The sequence below is a fragment of the Peromyscus maniculatus genome, chromosome 19, assembly GCF_049852395.1.
Source record: "Peromyscus maniculatus bairdii isolate BWxNUB_F1_BW_parent chromosome 19, HU_Pman_BW_mat_3.1, whole genome shotgun sequence".
Lineage (NCBI taxonomy): Eukaryota > Metazoa > Chordata > Mammalia > Rodentia > Cricetidae > Peromyscus > Peromyscus maniculatus.
Genome location: NC_134870.1, coordinates 24361346 through 24382578, shown reverse-complemented (window position 1 = coordinate 24382578; position 21233 = coordinate 24361346). Strand labels below are relative to the sequence as shown.

Below are 21233 nucleotides of genomic sequence, written 5' to 3'. Positions count from 1 at the left end.
CTCCACAGATACAGTCCCTTTGAGGAAAAGCTTTGCAGAGTGTTTTAATCAGCGGATAGAAGGTTTTTCCAGTCACTCGGGTCTTGTTGCCCTTTACACCATTCTTTCAGAGGCTGCCAAGAAGTATATCCTAACATTCTTAGCAAAGGTAATGATTTGATCTCTGAAAACGATCAATAGTGAGGGCTCTGATAGAGCAGTTACTGATTTGCTGATAGCCTGTTGGTCAGGTAAAGTTTTGTTAATGCTGTTGTGTCTTCATTGTGAGTAGGAACCTGTTGTTGGAGGTAAGTAAATTCTTTGGAGCCATGTCTCTGGAGTGTCCTCATACTCGGAAGGTCCACAGATTCCTGCTTACGGAGCTCCTTGTGCTTCCTTTCAGGAGGCAGGACTGATCTTCTTCCAGCCCAGGGAGTTTTGGAGCTATGGGCTGAAGATATAAGATTAACAGGCATCCCCAGAATGATGACATCGGGATATGGTAGAACAATAAGTATCCACTTAGTGAGGACCCAATCTTTTTGGAAAGCTCTTTACTCTTCACCTCATGTCTAGGTTAGCAAACTTGTTGTAGATCCAGAGTACTTTGGTTAGGTGGATTGCATTTTGCATGGTTAATACTTAATGTTTTTCAGATTTAGATAATTAGGTCTTTGAGAGTGAGTCTAACTTATCCTACCATTTGCTCCGACCCTAAATAAAAGAAAGCCTTGAAGCAGTGATGGTGCACACCTTTAATCCCAGCACTCGGGAGGCAGAGGCAGGCGGATCTCTTGAGTTTGAGGCCAGCCTGGTCTACAGAGAGAGTTACATGACAACCAGGTCTACACAGGGAAACCCTGTCTTGACTCCTCCCCTTCCCCCAAAAAAAGCTTGTCAGAGAATTCAGTTTCTCAGGCCACCAAAGATAAGATACTTTTATGAGGAGATAGCTTCTTTAAGTCAAGGCTTGTCTTCTAAGTGTTCTTCACTATTATGACCACTTAAAAGTAGCACTTAAGTCTATGTATTATAAATTGACATAGATCTCTGAGGAGCATTTCCACTGTGGGCATATTGATAGCTTACCCTATTAATAACAAATGCTTTGTTGACTGGTCAAAGAGGTAGAGGTCATGTGTGACAACTTAGAATACGGTTCTGGGGAACTCAAAGGTGTATGAAGTGTTTGTTTTTTTTTTAATGTTGTATGTTAGATTTTGTGGTGAGGGTTTAAGAAGCAGTAAACTTGCTGAGTTACAGTAACCTCCTGTGATCGTGCGCAGCCTTAAGGGACAGCTCCAACCCTTTGTAAGTCTTTGCATGTAGAGAAGAGTGGGTTCAAACCAGTCCGTCCTTTATGGATTCCTTTTCTGATATGCATCCGTTCTCACTGGCTTCTTTATTGTGGTTTTTAATTTTCCTTTCATAAAGATTTTTCTTTTGGGGGTGTTTTTATGTGGGGAGGGAGTGGTAGAGAGTATTAGTTTTTCTAAACCTGAAGTGAGTCTGTGGATCTTTTCAGTATTGTGTGATTTTCAGATATAGGGCTCCAAAGAATGGGCATATGCCCTGATGTCACTTTCCTCTCACATTTATATGCTAACTGTATTGGGGAAGACAAGAATCTAGGTAAGAAGTAATAAAGTAACCTTTTTAGTTTTCATATGCTAATAACTACACTTGTGTTTTTAGGAAGGAGTATTTGTTATGTGACAGTGATAAATTGCCGCACTTGATTCTGGTAAGAACTGTCTTTATGTTATAGTTCTGTTGCTTAGATTAATGGATCAGTTATTATATCTGGTCTCTAACTCTTGCATTGGATAAGTTGAAAGGAGTCATGTATGTTATAGTTAAGTATCAATTAATGTGGTTACAAGATTGTGGGTTATGAAAGTACTCTCCTAAATTTGAAATCCAAATTTGGTTTCCTAGTAAGACATTATAAAATGCAAATTTGCATTTGAATAGTTTGCTTGGGGCTGAAGAGGTGGGTTGCCCTGGCTGCTCTTCCAGAGGTCCTGAGTTCAATTCCCAGCAGTCACATGGTGGCTCACTACCATCTGTAATGGGATCTGGTGCCCTCTTCTGGTGTTTAGATATACAAGCCAACAAAGCACTCATATATATAAAATACATAAACAAACCTAAAACAACAACAACAACACTGACTCCTCTTCCAGAGCATCTGGGTTTGATTCTAGCACCCACATGGCAGTTCAAACCATCTGTACCTCCAGTCTCGGGATATGATGCCATCTTCTGGCGTCCTTGGGCACAAGGCACACATGTGGTGCACATAGCATAGGTGCACGAGAAACACACACACACACACACACACACACACACACACACACACACACACACATACACACACATACACACACACACAGAGAGAGAGAGAGAGAGAGAGAGAGAGGAGAGAGAAATGGGACAGTTGGCTTTGTTGGCACAATAAAGTAATGAAAAATACATATTGTGTGCTGATTGTCTCTGAGCCAGTTGTGAGAAGTGTCATGGTTATGAAATGCATTCTTTATTTTAAAATGCAGGATTCCAGTAGCAAGATACATGATTTGAATGCCAACACTGAATCAGAAGTAACTGACGGTCAGAGTGTTGGTGTTCAAGGAGAAGCAGCATGTATACAGATTGCACATTTAGATCTGAAGAATGTTTCTGACGGTGATAAATGGGAAGGTAATTTTACCCACACATGACAATTTCCCAACCCCTTTATTTGTAACTGAAGTAACCCAGAGCAGTGATGAGACTACTGCCTCTTCTGGACAATGCTTGTCATCCTGCTCTGCTCTCTCTTGAAAACAAATGAAGCTTGTTGTTTTTGTCTTTGGATTTTGTTTTGTCTTCTCAAGTATAATAGTAGAGCAGCTCTTTCATGAGAAGAATATAACTATATGATTAGCTCTGAGAAAGGATGCTGCTGCTGGGCATGATGGTACATGCCTGCAATCCAGCATCTGGGAGAGGAGAGGATCATGAGTTTCAAGACCAGCCTGAGCTATGTCCTGAGACCCTCTCAGTGCCCCTCCCCAAGGCACTTCTCTCAAAGAAGAATCAAAATTGGTTAAAAATAAAAATCACCCCAGAATGAACTTGGTTAATTATTAAATCAGATACCATCATTTGTTCTTTGAAAGTTCAGTGTATTAGAGTTTTGGTGCTTTTACCAGTTTAAATAGGATGTTTAGCTACTTTTTCTTACAGTCATCAGTAGTAGCTTTTTTTATTTTTTAATTCTTCAAGGGTACTTCTAAGCAAAGATTGTACTGTAGATTACAAAAGTATTTGGGGGGAGACCCTAACATTTGTATAAAGGAATGAAGTTTAAATTTAACAAGCAATATGGGCATAATTATTTTTTAAATTTAGCAAATGTACACTGAATTTTTGCTAAAGGTTTTACATTAAGAAAAACCATAAATTGTAAACAAATATTGGACTTGGTGAATTGTTTACACATTAAAGTTTTTCTTGGAAAGACACTAGAATCTACAGTTTACTTGGAGTCCAGCTGGTGAGTTGGGTGAGTAATAGAAAGCAGGCGCAGTGAGCGTTAATGGTGGGCTCTGTCAGTGGTCTGCAGATGCCCCCTCACCTCCGCTGTATTTTATCAACTCTCAGATGCTGGCCAAGGGGAAGGACAAGCAACCAGTTTGGATCCAGGATCTCTGAGTCATGAGCCATCCTTGTAAAGAGAGAGTGAGACAACTCAGGACTCCTGAGCCCAGTTTCTGTTGATGTGCCTAGAGACCTGGGATTGTCTCTTGACAGTTTATTTGGTGACGTGCAGTGGTGGTACCCGAAGGAACAGTGCCAGTGCCCGAGTTCCTTCTGCCAACTGACCGCAGTTTCAGTGTAGATTTCGTTGTTCTTAGTCTTCAGTCTCAAGTCCAGGCATTTAAAACGGCCTACCAAATCTTTGTCTGTGCCAATTTTAGTGTGACCCTCCCCACCCACGTTCTAGATCTCTGATTGTGAGCCCCAACGTAAACTAAATCAGGAGGTTGGGGTCTGCTTGACTTATTCAGAACTTCTAGAATTAATAAAGAAGCTCCCTTGAGTTAGGAGATGTTAGCATACTGGTGGCGGTGAAGAGCACATGTCTGTTTCTGGAAAGGAACAGTGGCTAAAAGAGCACCCTTGGGAACCTTGGTAGGAAAGGAGTCCCTGAACAAGAGGGTAGGATACAGTCTTCTGGTAGGAGATGCAAATAAATAACCACTTGGGATCTCCGACTGGAGGCTCTGACCCTGGGTTAATTAAACCTGCGGAATGAGCGGTTTCCATTGTTGGAGAGATGGGGGTGTCTAGCTCCAGCTTTCTGGAGGTTCTCAAAGAAAGCCCAGTCAGTGCTGGTTTCCCTCTTTCGGAATCCCCCTGGAGCTTGTCGTGAAAGGAGGAGGAGCAGGCCTGCTTTCCAATGCCAGGGCTGCCTTGCTACCCGCCTGCTCACAGTCGGGGTAAATCCATGTAGGTCTCTTCCAGAAGGGGATCGGAGACCTTCAGAAACTCAATGCTAGTGGGCAGATGAGTGAACTGCCTAACCCTGGGAGAGAATGGTTGTCATTAGTCATGTTGGTCTAACTTGGCCACAACTGTGAATATTGATTTTCTGCAGTTAGGTGTTGGAATATTAAAAACAACAACAACAACAAAAAACTCAAGATACTAAATTTCTTTAGACCTTGTGTACTTTGAAATCTATAGACATATTTTGTTTGTTTGATGTGACTGCAGTAAAGGGATGGGGATGACTCCACCAATTGGGGCCCACCTCAAAGGGTAGTTGGCAGAAGACAGTCAGCAGGCAGGTTGCATTTGTCTGCCACAACCAATATGAATTTGTGGTAGCCCTTCAAAGTCTTAATGGCGGTGGCCATCATCTTTCCCTCCGTTTTTCTGCTGCTGTCTCGGGGATGAAATACAGTAGTAGTCTTTTAGGAAGCATAAAGCATGAACAAAGGGAGAGTTTTGTTTTGTTTCTTTTCTCTTGTTGGTTCTGGGGACTGAACCTAGAGCCTTGAAGATGCCAAGAAGCACTCCATCACTTAATGATACCCTCAGCCTTATAAGGGAGTTGTTTCTTTCTGTCAGCCTTACTAAAGGCTTCAAAGTGTACTTGGCTAAGATGGTTCGGGTCTTCATCCTGTGTTGAGATTGAATAACAGTCACTGTGGGGTCTGCCTTACTTGCTGAAATAGAAATGTATGTCTGCTGAAGTTTGGTCAGTAGTCATTTCTTTGAACAGTGTTTTGAGCAGAATGCCTAACTGGTCTTAGGGAACTGGTTTTGGTGCCCTTGGCTTTGTGTTATGTGTATGGTTTGTTCTGCCTGTGCCGTGTGTTCACTTTAGTATTTTTTGCCATTTTTTCCATTTTATTAGCGTCATGCCTTATCACTTTCCCCCTCATTGATTTCAAAACAATGCATCTGCAGAGAGATGGGGAGGGTAAGTATGGTTCACCATAGTCTAGTTTTTCCTTTTGTGGTTCACTTCGTTTGTCTTTTCTTCAGCCCTTCTCCTGCTGTCCCCAAAGTTGAGGAAAACTTTGGTGTTCAAAACTAAGAAAAAAACGTTTTTGTCAATATTTTTCTCTTAAAACATGGCTATTTCTCATAAAATGTTCATTATTAGTGTATTTGCTGGGACACAGGTACAAGGGTTGCTTTGAAATCACTGTATTGCTGAGTTTATTGTGGGATTACATACTTGTTACCCAACTTTTAGTCACCAAATTGATCTAGACTTCAAAAGCAAGCTAATTATTTTCTAAAAAACTGTTAAAAAATAATGCTTTAAATGGCTAATACATAACATTAAACTAAATTGCTGAAGTGGTTGTCTTGATTATTGTCTAAAGAAAATGACAACTTTTTAAATTTTGATATTGTTAATCCATTATTGTATTAGTTTTTGCTTTTACAATAGCTATATCATCAAGATTCAAAATTTTAGTTTTAAGTCTAATGTATAGCTAGGAAGCCTCTCCTTTCCCATAATTCAGTGATGCTTAAAGTTCATGTTATATTTGGCATAGATTTGTAGATGGTGTGTGTGAGAAGATACATAAATTATGTTAACATGGCTTCAGTGGAAAGATACAGGATCACTGTAGTCAGAAAAATGTGCTTAAGGAGAAGCAGCACTGTTTTGTTCTCACTGAAATACTGTTGTGGGAACTTAAGTGTGTGTGTGTGTGTGTGTGTATATGTATCTTAGAAACCCCATAACAGAAAAGTAACTACCACTATTTTATTGTTAACGGTTTATGTTTATTTCATGTTATTTAACATATTGTGAACAGGATAAGTTGACTACTCCTCACTCCAAATATTAGAATTCTTAGAGTGTTAGTTCCGTTTCTTAGTTGTGTGTAGTGTGGGGAAAACTTTCATATTTTAACATACCAGCCGCTATCTGATAGAGAGTCATATACCTAGTGAGTGAGTGTTCACTGTTTCTAAGTAAAGACTTGCATTTGAAAAAATGTTTTTCGGTGTAATGTCTTTAGAATATTGAGTTAGGATTATGTTAAATAACATCTTTAGAATTAAATTTAAGAAACTTAATAGTGTTCTTGCTTTGTTACTGGGTTCAGGCATTTAAGGTGAATCTCTTAATGAGAGGATATGACGAATCAAGCTCGGATAATTTTAAACCCCAGCAGGCATTATGAATATGCTAGTATCTCTTGCTTTGATGTTTTCATATATAATGAACCCACTATACAATGTTGTAGACTCAAGACTCCCATAATCCCGCCCTTGTGTTTGTTTCACAGAGCCGTTTCCTGCATTTAAGTCTTGGCAGGAGGACTCGGAGTCTGGAGAAGCTCAGCTGTCTCCACAGGCTGCAAGGATGACTCACCATCCCCTGGGAGAGGACTGCCCTCCAGTATTATCACATCGTAGTTTAGACTTTGGACAAAGCCAGCGTTTCCTACATGATCCAGAAGCGTTGGATTTTTCGTCCAAGGCGCTTTCCTTCACTAGGTGTGTGATAGCACATATTTGAGAGGCAGCTCTCATTCTGTACACAGATGCTTCCAGGCCTTAGTCGTTTAAAGCCTCTGTCCCTGTTCCTGAAGCATGTTTTCTAATTCTCTTGCTGTTGCATTTTGAATTTATTGAGGTTTATGTAGCACTCGGGGTGAACTGTTAGACTGGGCATTTCTTCATGGTTTAGTTCTCATTCATCTATGCATTTGTAATTGGAATGTAGAACTCTGAAAGGAAAGAAGCTGACTAGTTCCCAGTGTTCTAATTGAAACTTAATTTTAATTGGGTTCCTCAGCTGTCTTGGAAGCAGGAGGGGGACTGTGGTCTTGGCCTCCTCTTCAGCATTATAGACTGCACCTTCTTCCTGGAAGGAGCTGACATGCACTGAGTGGCCAGGGTGCCTGCTGCCAAGTCAACTCTGACCTCCAGACTCTCTTTCTATGTGCGTGAGAGAGAGGGGCAGGGGCAGAGAAAAGATTACAAAAGGAAACAACAGCAAAACCTCAGATGTCCAAGCTGACAGAGGCTGCATAGGGAAAACTCATGGAAAAGGGGATATTGTCTCTGCTGTAGAGTCTGATGCCTTCCTTCATTTGGTTCAGCAGTTCAATCAGCCTTCCAGATTGAAGCTGTAGTGCTTTTTCAGCTCATGAAGTCATGGAGGAAAGAGCAGCAGGTCTTCTTCTGTGCCTTACTAGCAGGTGTCCTTGACATTGCAGCTTGTCATTCATGATTGACAGGTTAACTGCTGTTGAAATGGAGGCTCTGGTTACTGTTGTTCAGATGAGTTTAGAATGTACTATGGTGTGTATGATGTGTTGGGGAGGGGGGTTCTTTGTGTGAAAGTGAGAACAGCTGCAGTCCGTTGTTATGGTGTTGAGGATCACACACAAGGCTCCCCAGATATGCTCACTAGACCGACTGAGCTACATCCTAAGGCCTGAGATTCTGATTTACATGTATTTTGTTATTAGAAAAATTCTTTTGTTTAATAACATTGAAAAGACTTTCATCATTTTAAAAGCCAACATTGAGGTGGGGGGCGACGAGAGAGATGGATTGGGATTAAGAGCACTTACAGTTCCTCGTACCCATATTGTGTAACTCCAGCTTCAGGGGATCCTGCGCCTCTTGTGGCCTCCATAGGCACCTGCACTCACATGTCCATATTGGGCTGCAAAGATGGCTTGGTGACTTACAAGCATACTATTATGATCAGTCCACATGAGTCTATTAAATGGGTAACAGAATTTATAAGATATAAATTGAGGAAATACACTCAAGTATACAGAATGGAGTAGACAGCTGAAATTGTCCTCTGATCTGACCAGGAGCAAATGCAGGCAGGAGCAGGGAGAAGGTGCATGTGACCCTTCTCCAGCTCCTTATTAGAGGTCATGTACCCTCCTTTGGGCTGTATAGCTCAAGGTCATGGACGGAGCAAATGCCACTACAGCATGCTGCTCTTGCAGAGGACCCAAGTTTCCATCTTCAGCACTCATATCAGGTGGCTCACAACCACTTGTAACTCCATCTCCAGGAGGATCTGGTCCCTCTGGCCTCTGAAGGCACCTGAACTCTTGTGCATACCCCCTAACCCCTATACACAAAACTTAAAAAAGCAAACAGCTAACACAGAATATGTATACTTCCAAATGCTCTAATATTAGGAAACAGCTTTGGATATTTTTTTGTAGGAAAAATGCAGCAAGCAAACGTCATTGTAAGTGGTACTAAGTAGGAAATGATTCAACAGTGCCATTTTTGGTTTGCTTTTAGAGAGCCTTTGTGTAGGGTTAGAGCACATGTACTGCTCTGCCAAAGGGCCAAGGCCAGTTTCAGCATCCATGTCAGGCAGCTCACAACTACCTGTCACCCAGGCTTCAGGAGGATCTGCTGTCTTTTCCCGCCATGGGCACTGGTGTACTCACAGACAGACAGACAGACACACACACACACACACACACACACACACAATTAAAAATAATTTAAATTTAAAAAAATTTCATTTATTCATTAGAGATAGGGTCTCTCTATGTAGTTCTGCCTGTCCTGGAACTCACTTTGTAGACCAGGCTGCCCTTGAACTCACAGAGATTCCCTTGAAAATTCTATGATATTTTTAAAAATTTATTACTGCACCATGTGGTGATGGTGCACACATTTAATCCCAGAGGCCAGTGGATCTCTGAGTTCGAGGCCAGCCTGGTCTACAGAGCCAGTTCCAGGACAGCCAGGGCTGTTATATATAGAGAAACCTTATCACAGAAACACCCCCCCCCCATTATTATTTCATGCATGTGTGCATGTATGCTTGACACACACACACACACACACACACACACATACACACACACACACACATACACACACACACAGAAGTGAGAGAGAGTGCTTCCAGCTTGTGGGTTACAGATGTCAAACTGAAATCATTAGGTTTGAGCAGCAAGTGCTGTACCTGCTAAGCCATCTTGCTAGCCCCTGTGTAGTAGTTTTGGAAGTCACTCACTGCTTTACTGTGGAGGTACTATTTGGAATTCAAGATAGTGAACTGCGTTAGCATTGGTGAAGTTCAGAAATGCAAGATAGGATTTGAAGGCTTTCCTGGGAGCTACATGGTTTGTGTGGCTTCCTGTCCCTGTTGTGTCCTCTTTTGGAGGGTTTTTATTCTCAGCACTGAAGGTAAACACAGGTTTTTAATCTCTGGGAGAATGTGTGTGCAACACCCCTTCCTTCCTTTCAACTAGTATTCTCAACTACAACTCTTTGGGGTTGGGACATGGCTCAGTGGTTAAGAGTACTGGCTGCTCTTGTAGAGGACCCAGGCTCAGTTCCCAACACCCACATGGTGGCTCACAGCCATCTGTAACTCCAGTTCCTGGGGATCTGATGCTCTCTTCTGGCTTCCAAGGACACTGGGCACACAGTGATGTATGGGTATAACAAAACACAGGCAAAACACCCATACATATAACATCAACAGTAATAATAAACAATACAAACCTTTTCACAGGGTTCCCAGTAACATACTACACTGCCTTCTGGCAGGCTGGATTACGTTGCCTAAACTGACAGAGAGTCAATAAGAAATCTTGATCATTTAAATACATTTTATATTGCCCGCCCTAATTTTAATTATGTATATATGTGTTTTTCTGTGCGTGAGTTTGTGCATGTGAGTACAGTGCTTGCAGAGACCAGAGGTGTCAGATCCCCTGAGATTGGAATGTAAGCTACCATGTAGGTGCTAGGAACTGAACCTGGGACCTCTTAGAAGAGGAGCCAGTGCTCTTAACTGCTGATTCATCTCTCCAGCCTAAGACTCTTTTTGTTACCACGTGTGATAGCTAATTTATTTATTGGCTGTTCTTTGGTATTAGGGATTTAATTTCACTTAAAATTATTATCATCATTATTATTGTATTACATGCTCATGCCACAGTGCTTATATGGAGATCAGAGGGAAAACTGCTGAGCCTTGGTGCTGGCCTCCCTTCACTTTTAAGATGTCCTCACTAATAGTAACACATCAGGACAAGAAGTAATGCCATGTTGACACTTGAAAATTTAACACACCATGTTGGCCTGTTGTTTTAATTCAGAATTCGAAGGTCATCCTTTAGTTCAAAAGATGAGAAAAGAGAAGACAGAACACCTTATCAGTTGGTCAAGAAACTTCAGAAAAAAATCAGACAATTTGAGGAGCAATTTGAAAGGGAAAGAAATAGCAAGGTAAGTTTGTAGCACTGCCTAGAACAAGCCAAGTTCCCATTAGAGCTGAGAGAGGAGGGTCTTAGACCAGGTGCTCCAGCGCTTCCCTCCGAACACCCCTGAGATGCTAGGGAGAGGAGGCATGATTGTGGACACCTGAGAGCCAGCGGGCCTTAGTTCTTCTTGGTTTCTGTGACAGCATTCTTAACGTTGTACCAGTGTGTTTTTATGTTCTCATGTGCAAACAGTTTTTAGAATTCTTAAACTAAATTTACATTAACACATCAAAGTTCTGCTCTGACATAAACCACAAGTAACAAAGGGGAGGGAGGAATGAAGAAAGCACGTGTTTTTAATAATTAGATAATAGCTAGAACCTGTATGAAGAGTCTCACGCCTAGATGAAACACCTACCTTCAAACCTGGCTCCTTCCAGTTGTCTGACCGGGAAAAGCTCGATATTAAATTAAAGTGAGAATTGAATGAAATTTATGTTATGGGAACCATAACATGCTACGGGGAATGAATTAACGTAACTATTGTATATTACACACGTCAGTGATCTTTCTCCGTAACTTTGTAGCCCTCCTACAGTGACATTGCAGCCAATCCGAAGGTATTAAAATGGATGACAGAGCTTACCAAGTTGCGGAAGCAGATTAAAGGTATGTGGGAAATTTGCGTCTTTAAAACATAATTCTATAAAAAATGTAGTTATAATTTTTGATCATTTTAAATCTTGGAACTGGTGCATGCCCTTAATCGCAGCACTTAGGAGGCAGAGGCAGGCAGACCTCCGAGTTCGACGCCAGCCTAGTCTTACAGAGCAAGTTCTAGGACAGCTTGGGCTATACAGAGAAACCCTGTCTTGAATAATAATAATAATAATAAATAATAATAATAATAATAATAATAATAATAAAATCTATTTTGGAACTTTTTTTTGGAAAAAAATAGATTTCCTTTTATTGTTAAGGCCAGTAATGCATATTAAGAAATGGGAATCTTAATGCGGGTGGTTGTGGCACATGCCTTTAATCCCAGCACTCTAGAGGCAGAGGCAGGTGGATCTCTGTGAGTTCGAGGCCAGCCAGGTCTACAAAATGAGTTCCAGGATAGACTCCAAAGCTACGCAGAGAAACCCTGTCTTGAAAAACCAAAAAATAAAAATATATATAAAATAAATGGGAATCTTTGTGTTATGTTCTTTCCAATGTCTTTTCTTTGTATGAGTATTACTCTTTTGAAAGGTACCCTAGATTATATTTATAGGTGCACTGATCCTATACAGTTTATCTGAAATATAGTCTAAATAGTGAACTGCTTTGGGTTTTGGTAGGTATTTCATTAAGATCTTTGTGCATGGGTGGGGGTAAAATTTTATCTAAGACAATCTAATTAGGAGCTGGGAATATTACTCAGTGGTAGAGTACTTGCCTACCATGTGTGAGACCCTGTGTCCCATCTCTAGTCCCTAGGCTTATTGAATTTTTGAAACTATAAAAATTAACTGCTAAGTTGGAAATTTTTCCTAAGCCCTAAATTATGCCAGGTTTTTTAGATGTTAGTCTAGTGTTACTGTGGTTAAGTTGTGTTTGTTCTGTGTTACTGAGCATGCTTTAATAATTACCACTCCTCTAAAAGTTACCTGTGTGTGGAAGAGACTGACAGTTTGAACCTTTGCTTTGCTTTATTCATTTGAACTTGGTGGAAATTTTCACAACTCTTAAGATTTCAGACACTGTTCCTGCTGTTGTAGGCTTCAGTCTTGTGGTTAAGGTCATTTCTGTGAGGCTCTTTTTTAAAGGACTATTTCCTTTTCTAGTTCTGTAAGCATTTCCTTATTTAAACCACTTTTCAGCCATTAATTGTTCCCATTAAATTGATTAAATAACCTCATATTCCAGTTTTCTTCCACTCCTGCTGTCATCCTTTGCACAGACCAGAATTGTCTTAGAAGAGTATTGTTACTCTTTTATTGTGTTCTTCCATTGGGTTTCCCTATATCATGTCTCTTAAGAGCCTGTACACACTGCCCTTTGTAGATTTTTATCATGATAATGTCTCATTTTTGTTCACAAACTTGGAGAAATTTAGGGCTTTTGATCAGGCTATTGCCTCCATTGCACACGAATGTTTCCCCCTTAGTCTTCCGTGCTGGTCTGGTTAAACGTGGAGTGCCCTGTTCACTAGTCTTCCGTGCTGGTCTGGTTAAACGTGGAGTGCCCTGTTCACTAATCTTCTGTGCTGGTCTGGTTAAACGTGGAGTGCCCTGTTCACTAATCTTCTGTGCTGGTCTAGTTAAACGTGGAGTGCCCTGTTCAGTCCGTGTTCAGCTAGAATGACACCAGTCAGAGAGGCTTTCTTTGATGTTGTGGGGGTTTGTTTTTCCCTCCCCCAGACAGGGTTTCTCAGTGGAGCCTTGGCTATCCCAGAACTCTGTAGATTAGGCTGGCCTTCCAAATGCTGGGATTAAAGGCGTGTGCCAGCACAGCCCAGTGACAGAGGCCCTCTTTGTTGATCCCGTCCAGCGTTCTTCCTCCACAAAGCACGTGCTTTAGCACTGGGTCCCCACCACTTTTGTCCCTCAGTTGTGTGAAGGCTGGAGTTTAGTGTCAAATACCTTCCTCAGTAGTAAAAAATGGTTTTGTGTGTTTGAGACAGGGAATCTCTATGGAGTCCTGGCTGTCCTGGAACTCGCCATGTAGAACAGGCTGGCCTTGAACTCACAGAGATTCACCTGCCTTTGCTTCCCTAGTGCTGAGATTAAAGGTGTGTTGCCACCACGCCCAGCTCATGCTCAGATTTTTAAGACAGGGTCTCTAATTGAACCTGGAGTTCACTGAATGGTTAGCCCAGCTGGGCAGCAAGCCTCAGAGAGCCTCCCATTTCCACTTTCCCTGGGCTGGGGTTGTGGGTTTGCACCTGTCTCTGCGCTGTTTTTTACCATGGGTGCTGGAGATCTGAACTCATGTCCTTGGACGTGCACAGCAAACACTTTTCCAACTGAGCCGTCTCCCCAGCCTCTTCTTTATCTCCTTCATAACACTTAGCATTTTTGAAATAACTGAAACTATTAATAGAACGGTTTTCCCTCCTTGAGAAGCAGTATGTCCTCCATGAAAATGTCTATTTGTTTACTTCTCTTTGTGCTTACCAAAGTGTCGTGCTTTGCAGTGGGCTGTTTGTGAATATTGTTTAAAAGGACAAGTAGAAGAGTTCTGCTGTGTACATACTGTATGCTAAGTGTGGGGCTTTGAAATATGTGTATGTTTTAGTTCTTAATCCTCTTCCTTCTGAAATTTAGATGCAAAACACAGAAACTCTGATGGAGAATTTGTACCTCAGACACGCCCTCGGAGTAACACTCTTCCAAAAAGTTTTGGCTCTTCTCTAGACCATGAGGATGACGAGAGTGAAGGTGAACCCAGAGGCATTCAGAAGGAGAAGAAGCCATCTAAGGAAGCTACTCTGGAACTTATTACAAAACGATTGAAGGAAAACCGTGCTGAGCGTCACCTTCCCGAGGACATCAAGGTAGTGCTGAGCTCTGGCCTCTGCCTGGGGTAGCCTTTAGAACGCCTGAAACAAAGTAACAGCATAACAGGGGAGAGAGCAGGGTAGCCTGACTTTTCTACCTCCAGATTTGCCATTTCAAACTAGGCTTTTAAATCCAGCATGCTGTGCATTAATGCATGTTGCAGATTGTTGGCAAGATGAATGTGTAGAGTATAAAATGGCTGAGTTTGAATGGTAGCTGTGTGTACTGAGTTCTTGGTATTAGCCTGTGGGTATCTGGCATAAGCTATGTGGGTTCTGCCACTTGGTTTTTTTCAACAATCCTATAAGAAATATAGATGTGATATTAGCCATTAAAAAATATTATCTTGCCAGGCGGTGGTGGAACATGCCTTTAATCCCAGCACTTGGGAGGCAGAGGCAGATGGATGTCTAAATTCAAGACCAGCCTGGTCTACAGAGTTCTAGGATAGCCAGGGCTACACAGAGAAATCCTGTCTTGAAAAAACAAAAAAGAAAAAATACCACTGAAAAGCCTGGCATGGTGGCACATATCTGTAATCCAAGTACTAGAGAATTGCAGGCAGGGTTTGGGAGTTCAGCTACATAGTGAGTTTGAGCCCAGCCTGGGCCACACGACACTGTTTAAAAAAAAAATAAAATAACAGCTAGCAACAAAAACACAAGTGATCTACCTGTTAGCAGGTTTTCATGAATTGCATTTTTTAGGAACCATTACTCTTATAGATAGTATAGGTACGTGTGGATTCACACGCACATGGAGGCCGGAGTCCAGTTTCCTTCCCTGTGTCTGCCTTACTCCCTCAAGACAAGAGCTCACTGCACCTGCACGTAGGCCCAGCACTCCATATTGCCCTCTCTGAGGCAGTCAGGCAGAGTGCTTGGTAACCAAGTCATATGTGAGGTGAGATTACTGGGGAGATCGTCTCAGGTGAAGTTTTGTCCATGTCGCGGTGAAACCAGACACACTGGCAACAGAGTACACCTCCCTCATGATATAAATATTTGAGTCTATTTCCCTTGAACGGGCTGACTTAGTCTATCCCTCCTTCAGCTTTGTCTTGTTCTTACAAGACTCCTGCTGCTGCAAGTGATTTGGTTGCATTAGCTTGTTTCAATTGTACAATCCTAGATTTAAGGTTCAAACTTGAAAGTCAAATGATAGTCTTTTATAGAGTGTGCACTCCGTTAGTGCCTACTGCATGGATATAATCTGAAGTGAGATTTGTTACGGGGGCAACTGTCCAGTCAATTGTAATCTCTCCTTTCCTCTGGCAAGAGACTAAGAACTGTTAGCCATTCCTGGAAACAGGTAGAATTTATTTGGTCTAGTTGAAGGGTATCTTGTGGAGCATTGGTTCATTGAGATAATGGATGAGCCTGCGGGACAAAAGGAAGGTCTGTACAAACACATGTAGGGAGTTCTCCTGCTCTGCCATTCAGAATAGTGAAAGATAAGATGGGTGTATCACACTGTAAAGAACATGTCTACCCATACAGAGCCATAGAATACATACATGGGTCATAGAATAGAGGTTACAAATTGACATTTTTGAACTTTCTCTAGGATCTTTACACTGCTAAGGGGTTTCCTTAGAGGAGAGACACTGGGTCATAAAATGTGTGTATGTGTTGAAATGTGTGTCTTTCTCCACTAGTCTTTTTCTTTGGTGTCTCATTTGTCTATATGTCTGTCTACTATTTATCATCCATCCATCTGTCCACCTATCCATCCATCCATCCATTTTTGGTACCAGTTGAATCCAGGGACCCTTGTACAAGCTGGGCCCATTGGCCACTGAATTCCATCAGCAGTCGTTGGTGTCTGAGAAAGACTGTCATCTTGCGGGCCACATTGACCCTGACTTCCTGATTCCTCCTGCTGTTGCCTCTCGAATGCCGGGATTATAGGCCTCCGACTACAATGCCTTGCCTGTGTACACTAGTCTTTTCTTTCTTTCTTTGTGTGTGTGTGCAGGGGTGCGTGTGCAGGCGCGCATGCCGCAGCATACACAGGGAAGCCTGAGAACAACTTTCAGGAGTCCTCTCCTTCTGCCACGTGCTCTGCAGATTGATTTGGATTCAACTGAGGCCCTCAGGCTTCTGGGCAAGTTTTTTAGACAGGCTGAGCCAGCTTTCTGTCCATATTTACGATTGGAAGACTTTGTAACATTATAAAATATCAAGCAGTTAGGAAAGTTTCCTATGTGCAAGCTAGACACTGTTACAAGTGCTTTTACATGGATGAATTTAGTCCTTTGAGGAAGACTGGAGTATTACTGATTTCTATATTGGGATATTGAACACGAGGTGGCTAAGGTACCCAAACCAGCATTCATAATTTATACGAAGTATAAAATTAAGCCATAAAAAGGTATTCATTGACATGCTAGGAGGTTTGAATTGTATAGGAGTCTGAAAAATTTTGCTGCAAGTCCATCATCAAAGAGTGCATTAGCTCAGTCTGTTTTGCTGACCGTCTGCTCTTTCACCTAATTACACTGTGGGAGTGAGGAGAATAATGACCCCAGTACTTTCCCCCTTCCCCAATTCTAGAAAATGACTAAAGATCATTTGATAGAAGAGAAGACATCTCTGCAGAAAAGCCTGCTTTACTATGAAAGTCAACACGGAAGGCCGGTAATTCTTCCTCGCTAAGATGCTGTGCTTTTTCCCTTACAGAAGAGCAGGGGTCCTTTTGGGGATCTGTGTTCTTCGGGGCTGCTTTTGTCCAGCTTTGCTTCCTAGAGTTGGGAGATCACCTACTTACTTAAAAAATTAAATTTGGGGTGAGGGAGTCATACTACCTGTTTTTGATATCAAGGTTTCTGATAGTAAGGTTACTTGGCTTCACTTTTTTTTTTTTTTTTTTTTTTTTTGGCTTCAGGTGACCAGGGAAGAAAGGCACATTGTTAAGCCTCTCTATGATAGATACAGGCTTGTAAAACAGATGCTGACAAGAGCTAGCATTACTCCTGTCCTTGTAAGTAAAGCAAACAAATGTTTGGTTTTGTTTTTAAAGACAGAGCCTCACTTGTAGCCAAGCTGGCTTGGAACTCACTAGCTCCATCAAGCAGGACTCTCGAGTTGTGTAATTGTAGGCAGGCGTGGCCAGGCCTCGCCCCAGTATTTCTTCAGTTCATTTTGTCAAAGTATACTTAAGAAAAGAAAGGGGGAGATGAAACACCAAGAAATTTGAGTATTCTTGAGACATACATGCCAAGGCTGAAAAATTGTTGAGATAATTTTAAAGGATAGAAATGCCGATGACTATTCTAGGCACCTTGGTAAGCACTTACAGGCATGTGGCACTAAATCTTGACAAACAACACACGAATTAGACTATGACGCTGAGCTCCAGGTAGTGCTGCTGTGTGCAGATTTATCTACAGAAATGGCAGACGTAGTGCTTGTATGGAATACGCCTCGCCTAGTCTCTACTTCAGTTCTTGTCTCGGGATGCTTTTGTGATGACCCCCGTGAATGTGTACCTCTGGTTGCATTCTAACAGAAATGGGCTTAAATGTGTGGCTTGGTAAGAGTGTGGGGCTCAGAGGACAGATTTGAGGGAGTCAGTTCTCTCCTACTACTCAGGTTCCTAGGGTTTGAACTCAAAGTTGTTAAGCTTGGCAGTAAGGCTGAACCATCTTGCTGACCCTATAATGGGTGTTAAAAAAAGAACCTATCAAGATAATGCCAACTCCCAGGTTTCTACACAGGCCTTCAATCCTAGCACTAGAGGCAGGCGATCTCTGAGTTCTAGGACAGCCTGGTTTACATAGGTAGGGAATTCCAGGACAGCCAGGGCTACACAGAAACCCTGTCTCAAAAAACCAAACTAAATAAATTAAACAATGCTAATTCACAGGGCCAGAGAGATAGCTTAGCAGGTAAAGGTGCTTGCCATCAAGTCTGACCTGATCTTGACACACATGCTGTGGTACATCCACACTCTTCTCTCTCTCTCACACACACACAACAAATGACATAAAATACCTTAAATAATGCTTACCTGTATTGGTGTACATTAAAAAACAGAACAAAACTTACTTTAAAATGGGGTCTTGCTGTGTTGTCCCAGGTGGTTTTGAGTTGTGAGCTCATGTGATCTTTTAGCCCCAGCCATCCGAGTAGCTGGGACAGTGAGCATGCCAACATGAAGAAAAATGAAATCTATAATACTTAAATACAAGGCACAGCACTATTCCTGGAGGATTGTAAGTTTGTTTGATGCCAGCTAGAGCAATTTAGCATGACCCTGTCTTCAAATTTTCTTAAAAATGGGGGAGTGCTAGGATGTAGTTAAGTGGTGTAATGATTACCTTGCATGCTAGGATGGATAATATCTTAGGATTTGGTTTAGTTTAGTTTTGGTTCTAAAGAAGAATCTGATGGAGTCCTCAGACTCCAAAATAAAGATGAGCTGGGTGTGGTGGCACGTGCCTGTAATCATAATATATGAGAGGGTTGAGGTAGGAGGATCTCATAATCCACACATTCAGCCTGTGCTACGTAGTGAAACTATCTCAGACAACGGGCTGACCGTTATCATCTGTACATCATACTTTGTGAATCTGTCAGTATTACCCTTACTATATCATAAAATAAAATTAAGAAAAGTGAAGCTATTAAAGAACTCCTCAGATTTTAAAAGATTGTTTAAGATTTTGGAAATACTTTGTGTGTATGTATATATTTTTTTAAAAAATTTATTATGTATACTACATGTATGACTGTTTGCCAGAAGAGGGCACCAGATCTCATTACAGATGGTTGTGAGCCACCATGTGGTTGCTGGGAATTGGACTCAGGACCTCTGGAAGAGCAGCCAGTGCTCTTAACCTCTGAGGCATCTCTCCAGCCCCCTATATATTTCATTTTTATTGAAAAGTTTTTCAGACAATATATTTTGTTTATATTCTCCCCTCCCCCAGCCTCCCGGATCTTCTCCACCCTCCTAACCACCCCAACTTAGTGTTCTTGCTCTTTCGAAAAAAGAAAAAGAAAGAAAAACAAAAACCAAAAAAGTAGTTGGCCAACAGAAAATGCACTCCATGTTTTTATGCACTTTCTGTTTTATTTATTTATTTTTTATCTTAACTGATTTTCTATTTAGTTTCTCTGCTTTGAGTTTTGTTTGCTTGGTTTTTCTGGGGCCTGCTGGGGACTGAGTGCCTCTATTAGCTAAATGTAACATGATAGGAATGTGAAGCGGCACTAACTACTTGAAATCTGGGAAATATAAAATGAGGTGTTGCCGGTTGTTACAGGGGTCTCCCTCCACGAAGCGCCGGGGTCAGATGTTACAGCCAATCATAGAAGGAGAAACAGCGCATTTTTTTGAAGAAATCAAGGTAATTGTGTAGAAAAGTCATTCCCTAGTGACATTGCTGACAAGAAAGTGGGAAGTCATGGCCTGTGTCACTCTGCTTGGTTATCATGTTAGGAAGAAGAAGAAGATGGTGTCAGTCTGTCTTCTGAGTTAAGTGACATCTTGAAAACAGCTGTACACACACAGTCATTGTTGGAAAACTCAGAATCTGATGCTGAAGAAAATCAAGAAAAACTAGCTCGGGATCTCCGCTTATCAAGTACTCGGGCAGCTTCTATGTAAGTACTTGGGCTTGTGATTTTTAGCTTATTTCATAATAAAACTTACATATCAAGATACCCAGTATAAACAGCTGAATGCTTGGCGGGGATTACTGTTAAGAGATTTATCAAAAATTGCTTGTGTGAGATACTTTTAAAAGTGTGATTTACAAATACAGATTGTAGTTCCTGTTTCCTTCCCTTTTGTGTGTGTGTGGGAGTTGGGGCTGCTGGTGGTAGTGCTGTGGATGGAACCCAGAGTTTTGTGTGTGGAAGGTAAGTACTCTTATCTCCAGGCCTCATTTTACTTTGTTTTAAAACTGTGTGAGAGGGTACCCTTTGCCACTTTGTGTGTGTGTGCATGTGTGTGTGTGTGTGTGTATGTTTGTGTGTGTGTGTGTGTGTGTGTGTGTGTGTGTGTGTGTGTGTGTGTGAAGACAACCTTAAGTGTTGGTTCTTACCCTCTGCCTTGTTGAAGGCATGTTCTCTCTTGCTGTGTTGTACTGTGTTGAGTGCTGGAGTTACAGATATGGGAACCTTGTTTGCCTTCTCATATGGGTTTCAGGGGTCAGGCTGATACATCAAGCCTGACTTGCTGAGCCCATCTCCCCAGTTTGTGGTTCCTGTTTCTTTATTAAATATTTCAATTAAAAATTGTACTCAACTTCCAACAGTTAAATAGGAACCAACTGAGAATTTGCCTGTTTTTTATTGGCCTGCTTATCTTTAGACGAATTTATGACAATGGTTCTCAACCCTTATTTCACCTTAAAATTAACTAGGAGATGTATGTGTATGTGTTCATGTGCACTTGTGTGTAAGTCAGAAGACAAACTTGTTTGTCTTTAAGAGCCATCCCCCTTTTTAAAAAAGACTCATGTGTTTTTGTACTTTTTTAAGATTTCATTTTAATTATGTGTATCTTTTTATGGATTTGTGCACATGTGTTGAGTGCCTCTGGAGGTCAGAAGAGTGCATTGTGACCCCTTGATGTGGAGTTACAAGCTGATTTGAGCTGCCTCATACATGGGTGCTGAAAACCAAACTCAGGTCTTCTGCAAGAGCACTATGTGTTCATTGACTAATGAGCCATTTCTCTGGCACCCATTCATTTTTACATATTTTTATATGTATGGGTGCTTTGCCTGCATATATGTTTCTGCAACATGTGTGTGGCTGGTGCCCCCTGAAGGCCAGGAAAGGGCTTCAGGTCTCTGGGACTAGAGTTATAGATAGTTTTGAACCACCATGTGGGTGCTAGGAATTGAACTTAACACTGTTATCACTGTCTACATACTGGCTGGCCAGGGATCTTTGAAGAACTGGGATTATGGGTGCATATCACTGCGCCCAGAGGTTTTATGTGGGCTCTGAGGATCAAGTGC

At 41.6% G+C, this 21233-nt stretch overlaps 1 protein-coding gene across 20 annotated transcripts in view; it reads left to right on the top strand.

Annotated features, from left to right (window-relative positions):
• Fam13b (family with sequence similarity 13 member B) overlaps nucleotides 1-21233 on the top strand; it is a 68349-nt gene that overhangs the window by 42569 nt on the left and 4547 nt on the right. For 6 of the 20 annotated variants that reach the window (XM_076554931.1, XM_076554932.1, XM_076554930.1 and 3 more), the window contains exons 10-19: nucleotides 1675-1723; nucleotides 2535-2682; nucleotides 6789-6999; nucleotides 10608-10737; nucleotides 11300-11381; nucleotides 14024-14253; nucleotides 16813-16896; nucleotides 17144-17239; nucleotides 19527-19610; nucleotides 19703-19866. In XM_076554931.1, coding sequence (XP_076411046.1) covers nucleotides 1675-1723; nucleotides 2535-2682; nucleotides 6789-6999; nucleotides 10608-10737; nucleotides 11300-11381; nucleotides 14024-14253; nucleotides 16813-16896; nucleotides 17144-17239; nucleotides 19527-19610; nucleotides 19703-19866 — 1278 coding nt within the window. Of the gene's footprint in view, nucleotides 1-1674; nucleotides 1724-2534; nucleotides 2683-5389; nucleotides 5456-6788; nucleotides 7000-10607; nucleotides 10738-11299; nucleotides 11382-14023; nucleotides 14254-16812; nucleotides 16897-17143; nucleotides 17240-19526; nucleotides 19611-19702; nucleotides 19867-21233 lie in introns of all 20 variants that reach the window. The other 14 variants (XM_076554939.1, XM_076554938.1, XM_076554937.1 and 11 more) reach the window with 5 other exon arrangements.